Source organism: Myxine glutinosa, chromosome 2 (genome assembly GCF_964187855.1).
Source record: "Myxine glutinosa chromosome 2, kmMyxGlut1.1, whole genome shotgun sequence".
Classification (NCBI taxonomy): Eukaryota; Metazoa; Chordata; class Myxini; order Myxiniformes; family Myxinidae; genus Myxine; species Myxine glutinosa.
The window spans coordinates 28,877,577-28,897,036 of NC_136262.1; the positions used below are offsets into that span (position 1 = coordinate 28,877,577).

Below are 19,460 nucleotides of genomic sequence, written 5' to 3' on the forward strand. Positions count from 1 at the left end.
TTGGTTTGCCCAAGCGGATTCTCAATTCGCCCTGCGAAAGATTACGAAGGACACGACGCGCTACCACCATGTGGTCTCTGCGCTCACCGCCTCCTCTGCTGCCCGGGTCCTGAGCTTCCTCCAGCACCCGCCGAACGCCGACAAATACGGCGCGCTCAAAGGCCTACTCCTCGGTGCGTTTGGACTCACGGAGACCGAACGCGCACGACAACTACTACACCTCTCGGAGCTGGGCGAGGCCCGTCCATCCGAAAGCATGGACCACATGCTTGCTCTTCTCGGTGACCACAGCCCGGACTTCCTCTTCCGCGAGCTGTTCCTCCAGCGGCTACCCGGGCAGGTACGGTTAGCTTTGGCTAATTCGCCCATCACGGACCCTCGCGCCCTAGCCAAGGAGGCCGATAAATTTTTCTCGGCCAGGCGACATGTCGGAGCGGCCGCCTGGGACCCTGGGCCGACCGAGGCAACGCCCGTGCCATGACCGGCGCCTCCACCGGCCGAGTCCGCGCCACTGACGGCAGCGGCCGCCGCGACGACCCGTCGACCGAACCTGACGCGACAGCCGGAGCCTCCACCAGAGCGGACCATGTGCTATTACCACGCCAGGTTCGGGCAGAAGGCCAGAACGTGCCGCCCACTGTGCACTTTCGGCAGGTCGGGAAACGACCAGGCCGGCGCTCGCTGCCTGCCATGAGCGTCGGCCTTTCAGGCAGCCTTCTGTTTATCACGGACACGGAGTCCGGGCGGCGTTTTTTGTGTGACACCGGCACTCAGCTGAGCGTGATACCCGCCTCGGTGCAGGGCAAACAGGCCGCGCTATGCGGCCCCGCCTTGGTCGCCGCAAACGGTTCCTCCATCCGCACCTTCGGTTCGCGCAGCGTTGCATTCTGCTTCGGGGGCCAGCGCTTCAGGTGGGACTTCATCACGGCGAACGTGCCCATGGCCTTGCTGGGTGCAGATTTTCTTTGTGCGCATGGGCTTTTGGTCGACGTCAAACGGCGTCGGCTCATCAACGCGGAGACCTTCAGCTCGCTCGCTTGCTCATTGAGCGGCTCCGCTCCGACCAAGCTAGCCTGCGCACTCCCGGCCGTGGACGATTTCACCCGCCTACTCGCCGAGTTTCCCGCCCTCACGCAGCCGACGTTTTCGGCCGTCGCCGTCAAGCACGGCGTCGAACACCACATCCCGACCACAGGTCCACCGGTCTACGCCAGGGCTCGCCGCCTCGACCGGCCAAACTCGCCGTGGCGAAGGCGGATTTCGATGCGCTGGAGCGATTGGGCATTGTGCGGCGCTTGAATAGCGCGTGGGCCTTGCCCCTGCACATCGTGCCCAAACCGGGTGGCGGATGGCGACCATGCGGTGATTACCGCAGCCTCAACGACGCCACCACCCCCGACCGGTACCCGATACCACACATACAGGACTTTTCCGCCCGTTTGGCGGGGCGGGTGATCTTCTCCAAGGTCGACCTTATTCGGGGCTACCAGCAGGTACCAGTCCGGCCGGCCGACGTTCCGAAGACGGCTGTAATTACACCTTTTGGCCTCTTCGAGTTCCTCTGAATGCCGTTCGGCCTTAAGAACGCGGCGCAGGCCTTCCAGCGGCTGACGGACAGTGTGCTGCGTGATCTCACCTTTCTGTTCATCTCACCTTTCTGTTCATCTACCTGGACGAACCTTTCTGTTCGTCTACCTGGTTCTCATCGCCAGCACTTCCCGGGCGGAGCACCTCGTCCACCTGCGCGCGCTTTTCGAGCGCCTCGGCCAGCACGGCCTCATCATCAACCCGGCGAAATGCCAGTTTGGCGTAACGGCCGTCGACTTCCTGGGGCACCGCATCACGAAGCGCGGGGCCGTCCCGCTGCCTAGCAAAGTGGAGGCAGTCACAAGTTTCCCGCGCCCCCGCTCCATCAAGGCCCTACAGGAATTTTTGTGGATGGTAAATTTCTACCACCGGTTCGTGCCTCACGCCGCCCAACTCATGCGCCCCCTGTACGACGCCCTCTGGGGCAAGCCGGCCAAGCACGACATCGCCTGGACCACAGAGATGGACGCGGCGTTCACGGGCGCTAAGCTGGCCCTCGCCAACGCGACCATGCTGGCGCACCTGGTGCTCGATGCACCCATCGCCCTCACCATGGACGCTTCCGACTACGCGGTGGGCGCCGTGCATGAACAGTGGGTGAACCGGGCTTGGCAACCGCTGGCCTTCTTCAGCCGGCAGCTTCGCCCTAACGAGCGCAGGTATAGCGCTTTCAACCGCAAGCTCCTCGGCCTTTACCTGGCTGTTCGCCATTTCCACCATCTTTTGGAGGGCCGCCCGTTCATGGCGTTTGTGGACCACAAACCCCTGGTCTTCGCTATGGCCAAGGTTACGGAGCCGTGGTCGGCCCGCCAGCAGCGCCATCTCTCCGCCGTGTCCGAATTTACGACGGACATCTGGCACGTCGCGGGCAAGGACAACGCTGTGGCCGATTGCCTCTCCCGGTCCGGCGCGAACGCCGTCCACCTGGGTGTGGACTTCGCCCGCATGGCGGCCGACCAGACCGCCGACCCCGCGGTGCAAGCCCTCCGGACAGCGGACACAGGCCTGCGGTTGGCCGACGTCCCCTTCGAGGACACAGGCACAGTTCTCCTGTGCGACGTTTCCCTGGGCCAACCTCGCCCCATCGTGCCCACCGGATGGCAGCGGCACATTGTTGACGCCCTCCACGGCCTTTCCCACCCGGGCCGGAAAGCATCACAGAAGCCCGTGGCAGCAAAGTTCGTCTGGCACGGGCTCCGTAAGGACGTCCGCGACTGGGCCAATGCCTGTGTCGCCTGCCAGCACGCGAAGGTCCACCGGCACACCCAGGCCCCGTTGGCACCATTCGACGTGCCCGCGCAGCGCTTCAACCACGTCAATGTGGACCTGGTGGGACCCCTTCCCTCCTCCCGGGGCTTCACCCACCTCCTCACGATGGTGGACAGGACCGGCCGGAGGCCGTCCCGCTGGCATCAACAACATCCGCCGACGTGGCGCAGGCCTTCATTGGCACTTGGATTGCCCATTTCGGCGCGCCCTCGGACATCTCCTCCGACAGAGGCCCGCCATTCACCTCCGAGCTTTGGGGCGCGGTCGCCCAGGCCTTAGGGGTCAAGCTTCACCGCACCACGGCCTACCACCCCCAAGCCAACGGCTTGTGCAAGCGGTTCCACCGCTCGATGAAGGCCGCTCTCAGAGCCAGCCTCCAGGACGACGGTTGGGCCGACAGGCTCCCGTGGGTCCGATTGGGCCTCCGAACGGCCCCTAAAGAGGACCTCCAGGCTTCCACCGCCGGGCTGGTCTACGGCCAGCCACTGCGCGTGCCGGGCGAATTCATCCTTGACGCCACCGGCCCCTGGTCCACGGCTCGCCAACGCTCGGACCTCCAGGAGGCTGCCAGGAGATTTGCCCCCGTGCCCACGTCCCACCACGGCTGCCCCCAACCCCACGTCCCCCTAGCACTTCGCAATGCGGAGTACGTTTTTATCCGGCACGACGCACACCGGGGACCGCTCCGGCCGCCGTACGATGGACCTTTCCGGGTCCTGCAGAGGGACGACAAGTCATTCATCGTCGACATCGGCGGCAAGCCGGACCGCATCTCCGTGGATCGCCTCAAGCCGGCCCATTTGGACCTCGACCAACCTCCACGGTTGGCCCTTCCTCCACGACGGGGCCGTCCCCCGTCAACCAAGCCTCCCGCCCGACCATCCACCGCCACGCCGCCTACCACCCCCACACGAATCACCAGGGGTCGTTTCGGCCGGGTCATCAGGAGCCCCGTCAAACCGACTCTCCCGGTGCAGGTTAATTCTGGGGGGGCGCATGTAGCGGTTACCGGAAGCATGACACAATTACCGTGCACCGGCCGATGACGCAACCGGCGAGCGGTCACGTGTCCGGACTCGCCCGTGCGTGTCCAGACTTGCCCTTCTCGGGCGAACACTTGCCTTGCATACCACGCCCCGTCGGGAGGCGTGACTTAGCTATTTTGCATACCACGCCCCGCCTGAGAGGCGTGGCTTTTGTGTGTTCAGTTCAGTTTGCGATATAAATTGCCGCTCGTTCGAGGGGCGGATTCAGTGTGCTTTTGAGTTCTTTGGTTTTGAGCTAAATAAATAGCTCGGTGAAACTTCGTTCCTGTGTCGTCCATTTTGTCTGGCTTTATCGTGCGAGCACAGCTCCCACAATCGCACAAAAGGTGAAAAAACGCAATCGCTTTTCGCTCTGAATTACGTGCAAACGCATGACGGAAATCACCATCGCCCAGCATCGAGTGCCAACCAAGATGGCGCCCGGTAGCTACATCTCCACCTGTGTGGTGTGAATGGCAATTGTCATTCTATATATTTTCAGTTCAGTGGTTCCAATCCTCTCCACGCTCCGTTCTTTACCTGGAACTCCTCCTCCTATTGGCCACGCCCCCTCTAGCGTCCCTTCGATGCACACCACCACAAGTTGCCATCAAAAAGGTTCTCGGAACAAAAAGGTTCTCGGAATAAACACTTTATCCTTTAACCCGACGCAATAGTTACCGGAAATCTAAACTTTAAAAAATGCACAATTTCTCGGAACGAGAGACACACAGTGTATATCATCGTCAGGTTTGTTTAAAGTAATAAAGCATATTCGTTATATCTACTTTTTAAAGTCGCCGTTTCTTTGACTCTGTTGTCTCTCGCTTCGAGAAGATCATTTCCAACGGCCGTGGGTCACGTGACGCGTTTTTCCAAACAACTTTGGATTCAGGTAGGAAAGGTTACGACAAAGCAGAATAACGGCGTCACCATGGTGACGAAAAAAAATCATCATGAGACCTTTAACCAGCACTGACCAGTGACCATATATACCTGTGTTAATACCTCAATCATTTATTTCTCACACTCGCCTCTAATGCTGTGTAGCCTGGGTTCGAATCCCGACCCGGCTATAAACTGCCATCCTGGTATTTCACAGGTTGGGTGATTCATCAATGTGTGGTCTCCCTCGGTCAGACGTTAAAAGAGGTGTCTTGTTTGCCAGCAGACGAGGTATCAAGGTGTGTGCCATCATCGACAAGGTGGTAATTGCATCTCCCAAGGTTCGAGTCCAAACATCCGTGCTATGAGTAAGAGACATCTGGCTCATGGTGTGTCTGACTCGCATGGATTGGAATGTACAAGCATGGGCTCTGTGGGTGAGAAAAGGAAGTTTTGTTTCCTTTATACATTCAGTGTAAACACTTTATCCGAGTCAATGACGACGTCTGTAATGCAAAAACCAACAAGATAATTCCATTTGCGCTTTCACGTGATTATGACGTCTTACAGATGACATGACGTCACACATATAGGTGTCCAGCGTACATCCACCCACCAGCCAGGCAAGGGACTGGGCAGGGTCTTCCTGGGTCCCACCCATTGACCAGGGCGGCCTCCTCCTGGGTCCCACCCATTGACCAGGGCGGCCTCCTCCTGGGTCCCACCCATTGACCAGGGCGGCCTCCTCCTGGGTCCCACCCATTGACCAGGGCGACCTCCTCCTGGGTCCCACCCCTTGACCAGGGCGGCCTCCTCCTGGGTCCCACCCATTGACCAGGGCGGCCTCCTCCTGGGTCCCACCCATTGACCAGGGCGACCTCCTCCTGGGTCCCACCCATTGACCAGGGCAGCCTCCTCCTGGGTCCCACCCATTGACCAGGGTGGCCTCCTCCTGGGTCCCACCCCTTGACCAGGGCGGCCTCCTCCTGGGTCCCACCCATTGACCAGGGCGGCCTCCTCCTGGGTCCCACCCATTGACCAGGGCGACCTCCTCCTGGGTCCCACCCATTGACCAGGGCAGCCTCCTCCTGGGTCCCACCCATTGACCAGGGCGGGCTCCTCCTGGGTCCCACCCATTGATCAGGGCGGGCTCCTCCTGGGTCCCACCCATTGACCAGGGCGACCTCCTCCTGGGTCCCACCCCTTGACCACTGCTCACGAAACTTTTCAGGATGTTTTCCCCGAGAGACGAAGCAGGAATGCAGCAGCCTCGTGACAAATTGGCACAACGCACGCATAACCTGTGACAACAAGGCCGATTTTAGCATTGAATTAAAGGGCAAGCTTTGGGGGAGCATCAGGGTTGGGGTCTTAGGGAATGGGGGTTGGGGTTCTTAGAACCGTGGGTTGTAATCTTCAAAAGTCCTCATCGTTTGAAAATTCTCAGCCCGTTATCAAGCAGGTATATAGACGGAATTTGATGATTTATTTGGCTTTCATTTGCCAAACTTTGAGAATATTTCGGTCACACTTAGTCTTACCTGGGCTGAGTGAGTGCAGTAACACCTTGAATCTGCGCCAGGTTTGAAGGACTTCATGTAAACAGCCTTGAAAAAATAAATCAATAAATCAATAAATAAAAATTAGATAATAAATATAATAATTATAAAAATAAATAATATAATAAATAAACAATAAATAAATAAAATGAATGAATAATAATAATAAATAAATAATAAAATAATATAATAAATAAATGATATAATTATATAATAAATAATCAATAAATAAAAAAAATCAATCAATAAATCAACAGCCTTGAAAAAATAAAAATAGATCCCTATCCTCAAGGAACTTCAACGCAGGAGACCATTAAACCCATGAAGCATGCGCAATGGTTGCCAACGTATGGTTGTTTGTCAATGCAGAACAGTTGTCCGTCGTTAAGGAAGTGACGTAAGACGCGTCATTTCCCTGGCGTCCTCGTTTCTGTGTGTGCGTCACGCAACGCCTTGTGGTATATTCGGTCGTGTTTGTCATCCGTGTGATTATATCAGTTTAATCTAACGAAGACCGAGCCCCGCGGTCTCACTTGGACACTATATCGATCCAAGCGGAAGTGGAATTAAGCTTCTGCTTCAACTGACGCAAGACTCAACCGCCAACCTTCCACCATGGCCGCGATGTCTGCTCACCTGATCGTGATCGCCCTCTGTCTCTGCAAGCAGGTCCGCCTTGAGTTGTCTTAATATTAACCCTGCGACACTTCGATTCGTACAGCGATGCAAATTGCACCTGAATCCCCATGTACGAGGCCTGAGTACTGCTGCTGGAATTGAAATGTCTCTTTTGTCTTGAGCAGCCTTTGTCTGCACTACTGTCTGCAGTCCTTGTGTTCTTGTCCACGTTCTGTGTTTAATTGTCAGACTGCCAAGTTCTGCCATTTTCTCGTTTCGACGATTGAATGAAAAATGAAATAATAAGAATTTATCACATTTTGTCCGAAGATGCGAAGACGGGTTCAATATGTGTCCAATATATCAATATGTTCCCCCCCATTGGTCCTCCCCATCCCCTCGATCTCACTCTCACTTGTATTCTCCTGGTGCTTTTGGTGTTTCCCCCTTTTCATTTTGTTCCCTTCCATTCTGCTCTAGCTCTTCCATGAGCCTCGATCATGTTTGCAAAAAAAAAATCCAAAATGAGCTCATGACAAGGATTGCTCTGGATGGTTTGCTTTTGCCATTATCACTGTAATCAGAGCAGGATTTTGTTGTTTGTTCAGAAATACAAGATTTGTTTGTATGATCTACCAGGGTGTGTCATAAGCCCCAGGTAATCTTACTACTACTAGTACCCGACTGCAAAGCCGCAATGAGCCGGCGAAGCCAAAGCCTCTTGCCACTATTTTACCCATCACGATGGCTTCAGTAGGTTAGGTAGTTGGTAGTAGGTAGGTGTAGTAGGTACTGTACCTGGTAAGACTTGGTAAAAGAGAAGAGCAGACAGTCCTCCCCAATACCTACATACAATAAATGTCACAAGAAGTTTAAGGAAGTAACGATACGATGTGCGAGCTTAGGGCCTATTTTAAGAAATTTTAACTGGGCTTAATATACGTTTTCACAGTATGTGTGTCGTCTTCTAACTTCAGTCACTGTCAGGACTGGTTCTCTCCGGGCACTGCGGCTTCCTCCACCAGAAGAAGTTAGCTTGCAGGAAGATCAGTGCCGACAGGTCAGACGATAGCGCCGTTTCAACGGCAATGTGTGACTGTCGGTAATCAAACCGTGTCGATGGCGCTGATTGGCTGACCTAAGCTGATCGCTGATTGGTCAGCTCACAAAATTTCGCAAATTCAGACCTAAAATGACACCATTTGCATTCTGGATGAGATTAAAGTTGATAAAATTTACTTCTTCATTAATTCGGTGAATTCCGTCTCAACTTCGGATATTTCCGGCCGTGAAAAGCTATCCCCTACGGCTGCGAGATTTCTAAAAAATAATTCTTCGTCAATTTTAGAATATTTGACGCCGTTTTCAGCGTCCGAAACGCGGAATAAGCTTTTTAAAAATAATTTTTTTAATGCTCGAATCTCATTGGTTCCGGTGTTTGGTGACGATTTTCGTTGAAGATAACCAGGGCCCGGGGAACGAGGTTGGTCTTAAAGTATTTTAATTACACATTAGAGGTGCATAAGATTGTGAATCAAACAAAGAGGGGTGAAACAAACTCCTATTGAACTTTTTCTCAATTTTTTTATGCATACTTCCGCATCCGGACGATGGCGGCCTCCATTGAGAGATTTGGTGCGTCACAGCTTCGGAATTCTCAAGCCAAGGGATCCAGCATAATCTGGTTTTCAACATAATACGTACGCGTTTATTCACAACACCGGCTTCGCCGGCTATAATTCACCAAATGTCTGTCCGTCCGTCTGTTCCCAGGTACCGCAAAAACGGCTGAACCGATCGCAACGATATTTTGGGTGGGTAATCCTGGGACCCCATGGAGTAAAATAGGCTATATTGTTTTACCAATTTTCCAATTTTCCAGTTTTTCCAAACACGATGGAGTAATATTTACCGATATGAACAGTGATGTGGCTTTTATTGAAATTCTACAAATACTGTTTAGATTTTGATGATTTGCGTGTGATATGATTCAACGGATGTTTATAGATTTGTTTTAGATGTTAAAAAAAAGCCTTCAATGTCTGATATTTTGCCTTTTCATTTGGGCCTCCCAATTGAAGCCCCGCCCGTAGGGCGGGTACCGTTGCTAGTAACAGTAATACATAATAACAGGAGTAATAATAACATAATATACAGGAAAACAAACGCGACATAATGACAATAACACCGAAGCTTTTCATGCTGTACTCTTCAATAATAACATATTACAGTAACACAACAATTACAATACCTCGTTAGACATCGAGTGCACCCGAATGACGTCCGCCGTTGGCACGGCACAAGATAATTTTTCTCCATGTGAAAACCGACGCAAAATACCATGTGTTATGGTGCCAAATGCTTCCTCAATGCGTTGTTGATTTTATCTATTGTTTGTACACTGAAAAGGACACCATTTGATCTTCAACATCCACCAAGTAATGCCTGCAGACAGGACGTCCAGCTTAACGCCCACCAGAGGGACGATGCAGTTTGTGATGCAAAATCCTACTTGTGCAGCACCAGTGCAGTAGTTTATAGTCGAGTTGGAAGTGAAACCCAGACTAGATAGCTGAAAGGTAAGTGCAATACATTTGCACCACCCTGTCAGGACAGTAATTATTAGAACGGCACTTGGTAGAGAGCATACTTTTCCGCCAGGCTGAACAGTTTATATTTTGTATCCCACCGATGGACCAGGTCTGAATGCGGACCTGAATCAAAATCTAATCAGTTTGTCCTTGTCACCTATCCAACTCATCCACCTAGTTATGTCATAATCCAAGCACAACTTTTTAAAATATCCTGCTGACAAACAAACAAACAAGAAATATGTTGTGCATAGCACGATACTTGTGAAATCCATAAAATAAGTTGTTGATCTTTGGCCTATGTTGACCTTTTGACCTTTAGACCTGAAAAAATAATTGGTGGTTGCATTGAGTGACCTGATATGCAAATCCTGTTCAAATTTCAAGTCAACTGGATGACAATTGAAGATTTTAGAAATTACACCTAAGTTGTTGACCTTTGGCCTATGTTGACCTTTGGGCCTACATTGACATCAAAATAATTATTGGTTGGAGTCAGTGGCCTGATATGCAAATCCTTTTCCAATTTCAAGTTCATCAGATGAAAATTGACAAGTTTAGAATTTTGGCCTATGTTGACCTTTTGGCCTCAAAATAAATAAGCTTCTTGCTTATGACCAACTCTACCATTTTGTGAAGTTTCGTGAAGATCAATTTAAAATTGTGACCCATATGTGTTTGACATACAGACAAACAAGTAAGACGTCTTGCAGAGCACGATACTTGCAAAATCCATCCCATTCTCACCCCTCTCCTCACCCCCTCCTCTCACCACCCCCTCTTCACCCAAAAAAGTTGCAATGGAGACATCAAATTGTCAATTTCATTAAGATTAAAATTGATCTTAATCATAGCTTGGGTCAATCGGATGAAAATTGATGATTTTTCAGATGAAAATGAATGATATTAGAAGTTTGACCTTGAGTTGACCTTTTGACCTCAAAAATAGCTGCTTTCCCAATTCAGCGATGCACACACTACATGATTGTTGCTTAACTATCAAGTTAATAGGATGAAAATTGACGATTTTTCAGACAAAAAGTTATGATTTTAAAAGTTTGACCTTGAATTGACCTTTGACCTTAAAATGTTTGTTTCCCCATTCAGTAACTCAATATGCAAATGCTGTTCAACTTTCAAGTCAATCAGATGAAAAATGACGATTTTAGAAATTTTAACTCAAGATGACCATTGACCTCTGACCTCAAAATCAATAAGCTTCTCAGTTGTGAACACCTCTACAACTTCGTAAAGTTTCATGACGATCGGTTTAGAATTGTGATCTGTAGGCGATTGACAAACAAACAGACAGAATAACAAGAAGACATCATCAGAGCACGATACGTGAAAAATCCACCCTCCACCCCCCCCAAACCCCCACCCTCCCAAAAAAGGTTGCCATTGATCCACCAAATTGTCCATTTCATAAAGATTAAAATTTACGATCTTGATCAAAGCTCGGGTCAATAGGATGAAAAGTGACAATTTTTCAGATGAAATTGATGATTTTAGAGGTTTGACCTTTCACCTTTTGACCTCAAAAATAGTTGGTTTCCCAATTTTGTGACTCAATATACAAATGCTGTTAAATTTTCAAGTCAATCGGATGAAAAATTGCGATTTTAGAAAGTTGACCTCCACATGACCTTTGACCTCAAATTCAATAAGCTCCTCAACTGTGACGACCTCGACAACTTTGCGAAGTTTCATGACGACCGGTTTAGAATTGTGACCTGTAGGCGAGTGACAAACAGACAAACAGACAAACAAACAGACAGACAGAATAACAAACGCAACCGACCAATATACTTGAAAAATCTTTGATTTTCGCAAGTAACAATCAAACAGGTGAAAATATGACCTCATATTCCGGCTTTGTCCCCCTACGGGTAATGATAAGTAATTTATTTTGTCTGCCATTGGAGGGGCTCCTGTGGACAGTGTCTGATTGTCCGGGCATAGAGACCCTTGAGACGTGCAGGACTCAGGCCGTGAATTCACTGAGCTGCTGCACACAGGTGATCTGATTCATCCTAGGTACAACTTGATCCTATACAACCTTGGAGTTAACAGAGCTAATGGGCTGATACTGCTATCGATGAGATGAAGCTTTAATTCTTAATATGTCATGTCTTCTGCTTCTTGGTTTGAGTATCTAAATGCTCAACAAGTCCCATGAAGCAGGCTGTATTATTTATCCTTGACACTTGTGATCTCACCTGATTTCCCAGTGGAGGCTGGGGCATCATATGGCTTCAGCAGTTCTCATTCATTAATTAAAGTGCAGGAAGTGGCTTCTGATTTTATTTTTTATTTTTGTATCTACATACATGGTCGAGGCTAGTGGAAGAGCTAGAGCAACATGGAAGGGAAACATTCAAGAGCATGGTATAAATGAGAGTGAGAGTGAGATCAATGGAAGGGGGAGAAGGCCACATGGGGGTGAACAAGCTGCACACAAGCCAAATGAAACACAGCAAGAAGAGGAATGGGAAAGCGGAGACGGGGATGAAACAGAAAAGGACAAAAAACCGATAACTAACAAAATAAAAGAGGTGAGGGAGAGGGAAAAATCACAATAACCTGGAAAAAGGGGAATGCTTGGGAATAGGGTCATTTTGGGGTAGAGGATATCATAAGTATGGAAGACCAGAGGTAGTGGCGACAGATGTCTTGAAGTCCTGTATGAAAGAATGGGACTGAACAGACTGGGGAAGATGGGTCCATAGGTGAGAGAAAAGAAGAACAAATGAGTGTAGGTGAGCAGTGAGCCTGGATTTTTGGAGCTAAACAGGAAGAGGGTTACTGGCAGACCACATGCGCCCCACAGAAACCAGGAGGGACAAAGCCGGCAAGAGGGTGCACGACCAAAAACGAGGTGGTCAAATACAGAGAGACCACCCCACCCTAGTTTGTGTTATTGCTGGCTGCTGATGTGGTGCCCTGTAGGTTAAAACAGGAAGTTATCATTTGTTCCAAGGTGCCAGTGATAACTCTCATATGTTTTTCCAAAATATACCATGGGATCTTTAACTTCCACCAACAACAACTGCTGACCGATGGGTCCTCCGGCTTAAAGCTAATGGGAGGAATGGCCAACACATTGATGCCTCATCGCACGTACGAAACACCAGGATGACAGTTTACAGCTAGATCAACATTCAAATCCATGAAAGACAGCTCAAAGGAAAGTGCACAACCATCTAAGTTTTGCTGCCGGCCATACAGCGGAACTTATAGACTAGGAAGAGTAGTAGTTAACAAACCTGAGAATGGACGAGACACGGTTTCGATCAAATATTGTCCAGGTTGCCTGCTCCCTAAAATATTGTCCCCACCTTTTTGCCAAATATGCCAGCTGGCTGGGTGTGGGCACCTCTCTCACCAGCCACGGCACCTCAGCAAAGGACTTCTGCGACCAACTGGGACTGACACAATCTGTCAATTTCCCGACCTGGATCTCAGTCAACGGAGCATCTTCTCTTCTGGACTTGGTTATGACAAACTTCCCTGCAAATGTCTGCTGCTCTTCTTCTGCTCCGATCGGATCATCTGATCATTTGTTTGTTAAAGTGGACATCTCTCGCCATTCTCAGAGAACCTCCTCAGTGACGACGAGTCTGGCATTTCACTCAGGCCAACTGGCACGGTCTTCAAGCAGCCATCAAACATCTGGACTGTGCTCCCATCTCTACTGCCTCTGATATAAACTCTTCCTGGGAATTCTTCCAAAGTAAACTGCTCTCTCTCCTGCACAGATTTATCCCATCTCGTCTTCAGTTGTCATATCCTTCTCCCCAGGGGCGCTGTAAGGGGGGTGGGGGGAAGGTTAGGATGATTCCAAGGGCCCTGCACTGACAGGGCCCCTAAAAATTATTGGCCTTTAGCACATTTCTTGTGTGGGTATCAGTCTGGCATCAAATAGTGAATTCCATACTGTATGCAGAAGTATAAGCATTGTTTCAACCTCCTGACAAAAATGTCGGGGAAAAAACGTGCGCGCGTGCTTCATAGGGGCCCATTGTGATATCTTTTCATGGGGCCCAAAATCCCTGGCGGCGCCCCTGAGTTCTCCCATCCATGGTACACTGCATCTTGTGGTGATGCAGTTGCCCTTAAACAACTTGCTTTCACCTCTCGGAAGGATTATCCAACTGAAGGCTATCTCATTGCCTTTCACAAAGCTCGGAACAAGTGTGTGTCCACTCTCAGGAGAGCCAGGAAACAATATCTCTCTGCTCTCAAGACTGAACTCTCAAACCTGTCTCCCTCCTCCAAATCCTGGTGGCATCTGGTCAAATCTGTTTCTGGTGCTTGTTCCCCCTCCATCCCCTCCCTTACCTCAAACGGATCCACAACTGACACCGCACATAACAAAGCCGAATGCCTCAACTCTGTGTTTGCCTCAAAATCTCATGTCCCAAACCCATTGCTCTCTGTACCCACCTTACCCAGTCGAAATCAGCTGCTCTTGGACTCTGTGTCCTTCTCTCCTGACAAGGTGGAGAAGTTTCTGTCAAACCTCAACTCTGATTCTGCAACTGGACCAGACGGCATCAGCCTACGGGTCCTAAAATCCTGCTCTGCCGCTCCATCTCACCCTCTCTCTGTTCTCTTCACCCTCTCTTTTGCTCAAGGGCATCTGCCATCAGCTTGGACATCAGTAAACATTACCGCTTTACACAAAAAATGTGCAAAAACAGATCCTTGCAACTACAGATCAATCAGCCTGCTCCCAATAATCAGCAAGATCATGGAAAACGTCATCGCTTCTGATATCAAATCCTTCCTCTTCTCCAATGGCTTGATCTATGATCTTCAATTTGGATTCAGACCAGGTCACTCTACTCTGGACATGCTGCTTCTGTTGTCTCAACAATGGATGGAGGTCCTCAATGCCAAACAGGAAATCATAGCTGTCTCCCTTGACATATCTCGTGCCTTTGATATGGTCTGGCACCCTGCCCAGCTCACCAAACTCTCCTCCTGTGGTATCCATGGAAACCTCCATGCATGGCTTGCCGACTTCCTCTCTGGTCGTAATCAACGTGTGGTCCTGAATGGATTTCTCTCATCTCCCTTTCCTGTCCAGGCTGGAGTTCCTCAAGGCAGTGTTCTGGGCCCTGTGCTTTTTTTGGTCTTCATTAATGATCTCTCCGACTCTCTGGAAAATCCTCTCTATCTCTTTGCTGATGACTGCACTCTCTGCCGCTCCATATCTCATCCCTCAGATCAGCAGGCAGCAGCCTCCTCACTCTCTGCAGACCTGGATAACATCACAAACTGGTCAAACAAGTGGAACATGTCTTTGAATCCTGAAAAATGTTACACTCTCTCTATGTCTTTCCGAAAAGACCGTCTGGACAACCCTCCAATCTACTTTCTCAACAATCCTCTCGATGAAGTTCTGTCACTCAAACTTTTGGGTCTCGCTATCCGCCATGATCTTTCCTGGGAAAACCACATTTCCAAGATGGCCTCCAAAGCCAGTCGCCGACTGGGCATCCTCCGTCGTGCAAAGTCCTTTCTAGGCACTTCTGAGCTCCTCACCACATACAAGGCTTTCATCCACAGCTCAATGGAATACTGCTCTCCCCTCTGGGTGCTCCCGCCTCACACCTAGCTCGGCTTCACGTGGTTGAAACCAAAGCATTCAGAATCATTGGAATCTCCCGCGATGAAGCTGATTCTGAGGGCCTTTCACTCGCACACCGCAGGCAGGTTGGTGTTTTTTTCTGTCTTCTACCGACTCCTCTCTGGCCTTGCTCCCCCAGCTCTGTCTATGCTCTGTCCCCCAAATATTCCTGCAGGACGCACGAGATCTGCCACTAACCCTCTTCTGGTGTAACTGCCAAAATCAAGACCCTCTGCTCACCTTAACTCACTCTTTCATTCCTCTTTTCTCCCGCCTCTGAAACAATCTCCCACACTCTCGTCAATCCCACTCCTCCCTCCAGGTCTTTAAAACAGCTGTTCATCGGCATCTCTTATCTTCCCCCATCAAAACCTTGATCTTTTCTACCCCCGTTAAAACACCCCAAATCCACCTCTTTCAATCCCCAACTTCGTTCCTGAAATTCCTCGTAGTGTTCATTTGCTTTATACCGTGTACTCCCTCTTCCACAGATCTACCGTCCCCTGTTCTCTTCTGTTGTTGTGCTTGTGTACTTCCCTCTCTCTCGCCCTCTTCTCTCCTGCCCCTTCATTGTATGCTTTATGTGTCTGTGCATGTTTTCATGTTCAATGTGTTCGCTCTTACACGAGCCTCGATTCTGTATACAAAAAATATATATATTGTTACGGTTTTTAGAACCTTCACATGTAAATTTCGTAGTAAATTCCCTTATAGATGACCCCTGTGTACATTTCCCCTTAATTGGCTGTTAATTAAAGATTGCACCTTAGTTAGTCCCACCTGAACCTTCTCCTTCCAGCCATTCATTCCTGCCTGCAATTCCCTATTCGTGTGAGTCTGTCTGTATTGTCCTGTGGGTATAAGTAAGCCTGTTTAAGAATTGCGCTGTGTCTTCTTCTTCTTCTGTAAATTACTTTCGTTTCTTCTCTTCCCCTTTGGTTTGTATAGTTAGTTAATAAATACCTGTTCCTCCTTATTTTTTGGTTTTCATTCTCGTCCGATCGCCTTCGTGTTTTCCCTATTGAATATCTGTGGCACGATTTTGGCAGAACCGCTTATGAATCGGGTTAGTCAATTGCTAACGGCTCGGATTCCGGATTGCTAAACCGCTCGGCAAACTCCATCTTGTCCGGGATTCGAGCGGTACTTGTCTCCCTGTTTTGCGGAGGGATTGATAAAGGTATTCGGGCTAATACCTGGACCAATAACCCTGATCAATCCCACCCCGCAAAAGAGCGTTACAAGTACCAGGACCGGTCGGACGGCCAGCTTAACAGGACAAGGGGATTAAACCCCCCTTGCTAACGGGAGTGCCGTCCCCCGGATCCGTAACAATAGAATTTATATACATATATATTTATACTAGGGAATATAATAACATCCAAATTGTAGGTTTGGATGAGATAGATTAGTTTTTGGATGTTATAAACAAGATGCTGCATGAACAATGGCATTAACAGTCAACACTACTCCCGAAGATGGTGTGTTCAACAGTGGAGTACCACTTGCTGACACAGGTGGAAGTTTTAGCCACATTTCATGCCTCTAGGATTTATTTGTGGACGAGACAGTTCCACAGGTGAGCACACTACCAAATGAGATAGATATTCAGCTGCTTTTTTTTTTTTTTTTACCTCCACCATCAGTGATGGATGGAGGTTACGTTTTCACCCATATCTGTTTGTTATTTGGCAATTTTTTTTTTTTGATAAGTATGATGATCATTCTGGTTTGTGTATTTGTCTGTCCACTCACTTATACTTGCCTACCGGTCACAATTTTAAACCGATCTTCCAAGGCCAAAGGCCACTCACTTATTTTCAGATTTCTAAAATCATCAATTTTCATCTGATTGACTTAAAATTTGATTAGGATTTACATATCAGCTAACTGAATTCAACCACGAACTATTTTGGAGATCAACGTAGGCCAAAAGGTCAACATAGGCCAAAAGGTCAACATAGGCCAAAAGGTCAACAACCTTTTCAAATTTATAAAATCCTTAATTTTCAGCCGATTGACTTGAAATTTGAATATGATTTGCATATCAGATGAATAGGATTTGCAGATTCAACCAACAACTATTTTTGAGATCAACATAGGCCAAAAGGTCACCATAGGCCGAAGGTCAATGAGGTTAAAAGGATGCTCTACTGAGTGCCATTCGACTTTGTTCTCTTTTGCCAAGTGTCGCTCTATGAGTGATTTTTCATCTCTCTGTCTCTTTGTGAGCACGATATCTCATAAAGTTATGGATGGATTCGGATGAAACTTGATGGGCAGTTTGGGTGTGTGACAAGGACGAATCGGATTTTGGTGAAGATTCCGATCCACATCCTCGAATTTTTAAAGTGATTCTTCGCCATTGAAACATGGGGCCACAAATGATACACAGCACGATATTTCAAAAAGTTGTGGATGATTTATGACAAAACTTGGTGGGTGCGTTGGTTAGGCAACAAGAACAAGCCAATTCCATCTTGGTTCAGGTCCGGATCCAGATCCGGCCTATCGGTGGGATTCAAAACGTAAGCTGTACAGTGTGGCGGATGTATGTGCTCTACCGATTACCGTTCCAGTTGCTTCTTGTGCTTGCATAGGCAGTTAATTGTACATATGATTGAGGAAATGATCCACATGCTGCAGCAGGAAAATCAGCAATAGTGCAGCGCCTGACATTCCTTCTTAACACCACGTGGGATTGTGGCAGATGTGTTTCGCATCAAGTTATCCAGGAGCTGGAGAGCTTGTGTGAGCTTTTGGCAAGTTCCTAATTTTATTAAACCACACCATGGCAGTTATCCATGTTCCGTCCCTCACATCATCCAAGATTTATGAACATAAAAGTTCAGGCGTTCATGTTTATGTTGCTGTTGCCTGCAACACTTAAATTTGCCTGTGGCATCCCATGACAGATCGGTTAAGTTAAACTGTTCATGAGAAGCAGAGAACATGGATTTGAGAGGCCTCGTGGACTGTTTATGGACAAGAACTCTGCAAGTGGGCTACTCATTTCCCTTTAGGTGGCACAATGCTTTGGGCACCATGTAGTGCGCACCTCTTGCCCGCAACATCAGTTCTATCTTGGAAACTTCCCCGAGGGATTGCATAACTTGCTCAAAAATAATCTTTGCTGTGAATCACGAGCATATGCACTGTGGAGCCAGAAATGTATCTGAACAGAGTTAAGGACAGATTTCCCACCATCATGCGCTCCAGCTGTACATTGTGTGGACATGCGTGGCCATTGCCCGCATCCATGGAGCTTCATCGGGCAAGGGTGGCACGTCACAAAGTAGGAAGAATCGTAGTTAAGAACAGGGGGGTTGGTCTTAACCAATTATTGATAACCGAGTAGCGGATGCTTGAATCCTCCTCCATTAGTGACCTTGATCGAAGTTCATCATGTGCCTTTGAACTTTCGTCCTCATGTAGGTCACTGCTGACATGGCGTTTCTGCATGCGGAGCCAAGTGGAAAGGAATATTGCATCCAGTACAATCCGGAATGGGCACGTCTTCCCCGGGAACTTTCCAAAGCCGTAAGTCCATACCCACGAAGTGCACAGGTTCTATTTTATGTAAATGTTTCCGTGCACACCTTCAGCCATGCCCTGACCACATTTTTTTCTTTTACTGGTTATACATGAACTGCTCATGTATGTGTGGTGACACTACAGCGAGGAAATAGGCCACTACAAATGCGATGTATTTTTCCACTGGGCAGGGTCGCTGGCCAGTGCAAGACCTGGGTCCAGCCACCCTCTGTGGTTCCTGGGACGTGCCCGAGGAAGGGATGGCGGGTGCTATTGTGCTGGCAACTCGTGGAAACTGCTCCTTCTTCCGGAAGGCATGGTTGGCTCATCAATACGGTGCTACTGCCCTGTTGGTGGTCAGCAGGCTACCTCTGGTACGACTCGCATCTGGCTTCACTGACTCGTGTCTCACTCACTCTATTACCCATTCATCTGGGCTGGCAGGATAGCCCAGAGGTTATGGGCGCTCGCCCCCTAAACTGTATGGCCTGGGTTTGAATCCCGACCAAGCTGTAAACGATCATCCTGGTGTTTCGCGTGCAGGGCATCAATCTGTGTGCCGTTCCTGAGATGGACGTTACGCCGGACATGCTTTCTGTGAGCATTAGTTGGTGGATGTTAAAGATCCTATGGTGTTCTTCTTGAAGAGTAGGCGAGCCATCTCTGGCACCCTGAACAAATTACAAATTCCTCCTGTAATCCACAGGGGGGCACCGCATCAGTGGCACAGCTACGCATCCAGCAGTGATCCATACCA

General features: G+C 49.0%; 1 protein-coding gene and 1 long non-coding RNA gene across 5 annotated transcripts in view; one reads left to right on the forward strand and one right to left on the reverse strand.

Moving 5' to 3' along the window:
- Positions 1 to 5,966: 5,966 nt before the first annotated feature.
- LOC137421968 (uncharacterized) lies at positions 5,967 to 8,014 on the reverse strand. The gene is made up of 3 exons (XR_010983434.2): positions 7,886 to 8,014; positions 6,308 to 6,373; positions 5,967 to 6,067 (listed from the first exon to the last, which is right to left on the reverse strand). It is a non-coding gene; the product is annotated as an uncharacterized LOC137421968 (long non-coding RNA).
- Positions 6,804 to 19,460, forward strand: part of LOC137418488 (signal peptide peptidase-like 2B) — a 48,780-nt gene continuing 36,123 nt past the window's right edge. For 3 of the 4 annotated variants that reach the window (XM_068104563.2, XM_078773046.1, XM_078773047.1), the window contains exons 1-3: positions 6,804 to 6,994; positions 18,605 to 18,709; positions 18,895 to 19,077. In XM_068104563.2, the coding sequence (XP_067960664.1) occupies positions 6,941 to 6,994; positions 18,605 to 18,709; positions 18,895 to 19,077 (342 nt within the window). In that variant the 5' untranslated portion in view covers positions 6,804 to 6,940. Of the gene's footprint in view, positions 7,074 to 18,604; positions 18,710 to 18,894; positions 19,078 to 19,460 lie in introns of all 4 variants that reach the window. The other variant, XM_078773045.1, reaches the window with a different exon arrangement.